This window comes from Penaeus japonicus, unplaced genomic scaffold (genome assembly GCF_977035675.1).
Source record: "Penaeus japonicus unplaced genomic scaffold, GWHDUDI00000001_assembly GWHDUDI00000011, whole genome shotgun sequence".
NCBI lineage: Eukaryota > Metazoa > Arthropoda > Malacostraca > Decapoda > Penaeidae > Penaeus > Penaeus japonicus.
In genome coordinates, this window is record NW_028234413.1 from 8,984,247 (window position 1) to 8,986,746 (window position 2,500).

At 28.1% G+C, this 2,500-nt stretch overlaps 1 protein-coding gene across 10 annotated transcripts in view; it reads left to right on the plus strand.

Annotated features, from left to right (window-relative positions):
- LOC122267539 (ral GTPase-activating protein subunit beta) overlaps positions 1 to 2,500 on the plus strand; it is a 36,868-nt gene that overhangs the window by 2,568 nt on the left and 31,800 nt on the right. For all 10 annotated transcript variants that reach the window (XM_043037582.2, XM_043037583.2, XM_043037585.2 and 7 more), the window contains exons 4-5: positions 1,414 to 1,615; positions 2,244 to 2,408. In XM_043037582.2, the coding sequence (XP_042893516.1) occupies positions 1,414 to 1,615; positions 2,244 to 2,408 (367 nt within the window). The remainder of the gene's footprint in view (positions 1 to 1,413; positions 1,616 to 2,243; positions 2,409 to 2,500) is intronic.

Here is a 2,500-nt window from a genome sequence, read left to right on the forward strand (position 1 = left end):
AATCATCCGTCAATTGACTTATTTCTTCCTTTTTGAGTATGGATGATTTAGGGTATTTCATATCTATAATTTATTATAGCCTTAGCTTATTGCTTTGGTATATAGTTACCGTAATTGTAGTTTTTGTTATTGGTGTTTATGTTATCATTGTTACTGTTATTATTATTGTTATTATTATTATTATTGTTATTATTATTATTATTATTTTATTATTATTATTGTTATTATTATTGTTATTATTATTGTTATTATTATTGTTATTATTATTGTTATTATTATTGTTATTGTTATTGTTATTGTTATTATTATTGTTACTGTTATTGTTATTGATATTGATATTATTAATGTTATTTTTATTTTTATAGTTATTATTATTATTGTTATTGTTATTATTATTATTATTATTATTATTATTATTATTATTATTATTATTATTATTATTATTATTATTATTATTATTATTATTATTATTATTATTATTATTATTATTGTTACTGTTATTGTTATTGATATTATTATTGTTATTATTATTTTTATTTTTATTGTTATTATTTATATTTTTACCATTATTGCTATTGTTATTTTTATTGTTTTTATTGTTATTATTGTTATTGATATTGTTATTGTTATTGTTATTGTTGTTATTGTTATTGTTATTGTTATTGTTATTATTATTATCATTATCATTATCATTATCATTATCATTATCATTATCATTATCATTATCATTATCATTATCATTATCATTATCATTATCTTTGTCATTGTCATTGTCATTGTCATTGTCATTGTCATTGTCATTGTCATTGTCATTGTCATTGTCATTGTCATTGTCATTGTCATTGTCATTATCATTATCATTATCATTATCATTATCATTATCATTATCATTATCATTATCATTATCATTGTCATTGTCATTGTCATTGTCATTGTCATTATCATTATCATTATCATTATCATTGTCATTGTCATTGTCATTGTTATTGTTATTGTTATTGTTATTGTTATTATTATTATTTTGATTATTATTTTTTACTATTATTGTTATTGTTATTATTATTATTGTTATAGTTATAGTTATAGTTATAGTTATAGTTATAGTTATAGTTATAGTTATAGTTATAGTTATAGTTATAGTTATAGTTATAGTTATAGTTATAGTTATAGTTATAGTTATAGTTATAGTTATAGTTATAGTTATAGTTATAGTTATAGTTATAGTTATAGTTATAGTTATAGTTATAGTTATAGTTATAGTTATTGTTGTTTTTGTTATTATATTTATTATTACTATCAATATTTCTATGATTATTACTATTGTAACTAATATTTTATTATTAACTGATTCATTTTAAGAGAATTTCAAAAACTTGATGAAATATGAATACTAATAGACCACTCCTTCCTCAGGCCCTAGGCTATGGTTTGAGCTTCCCACTCTCAGAAATTGACATCCTGCGTGACTGTGTGAGTGTTTACTGTGAGTGGCTGTCAGCTCTGCTTCCCAACCCTAAGAGCAGTGTCCCAGCGCCGATACTGAACGATCCGAACCACTATGCAAGAATCATAATAAATCATTTTTATTATCTTTTTGTACCAAGAGGAGCTCAAGGTAAGAATTTTTTCTTCTGGAATATATGTTATAGATAACTGTTTACTAAAGAATGTGATACAAAGACTCTCGCTGTGAAATTTGATCCCTTAACTTATTGGGTGAGATATATATCACATAAAACAGAGGGATTTCTACTTTATTCTATGCTGTAAATGGTTGTAATAGTTTGAGAAATGGCCTTGGCACAAGGGACTAATGCTAGCTGGGGATAAGTCATGCAAATCTGTCCCCGTCTGCCATGAGTTAACCCATTCATGCCGGGGCTATTCCGGCTCTAAATGGTTGGAATGCCGGGGTTTTCGAGTGCATAATTCTAACGCCTCGGGATTCTCGGGCGCACTAGCCGCAAGTGAGCGCTGTAAGCCCGCTCACCCGGCGTGCTGGCCTTGACCAAATATCTCGTTGCTTGCTTCTGACCCAAATGCCACTGAACGTGATAGCAAGTCAACCGGCACGAATGGATTAAAGGAAAGATATTGGAGTGATGTAAATCTTATTAGATAGAGAGAGTTGTGCTGTAATTTGATATCCATGATACATTTCATTATTAGTTGGATACTTCTTTTGATTGTGATGTGTTATCTTTTCCTTATGCAGCAACTCATATCTCTCATTTTTTACACAGGACCAGATGTTATCAATCGTCAGGCCGTATTATGTCATCGTGTCCTTCGCACCTTGCAGAACATAGCTCAAAACTCACCCTGTCTTAGTGAAGACACCTGGCAGACGCTGCTGCTGTTCCTTTTGCATATCAATTCTGCCCTTTTGTCACCACCTACTGTGAAAGGTAAGCAGTATAGATGTGGTTAATGTGATTGAAGTGATTCCTGCTTAATTGGGTGTTCATACTCAGAGGCAAGATGATACCGACCAAGTTAC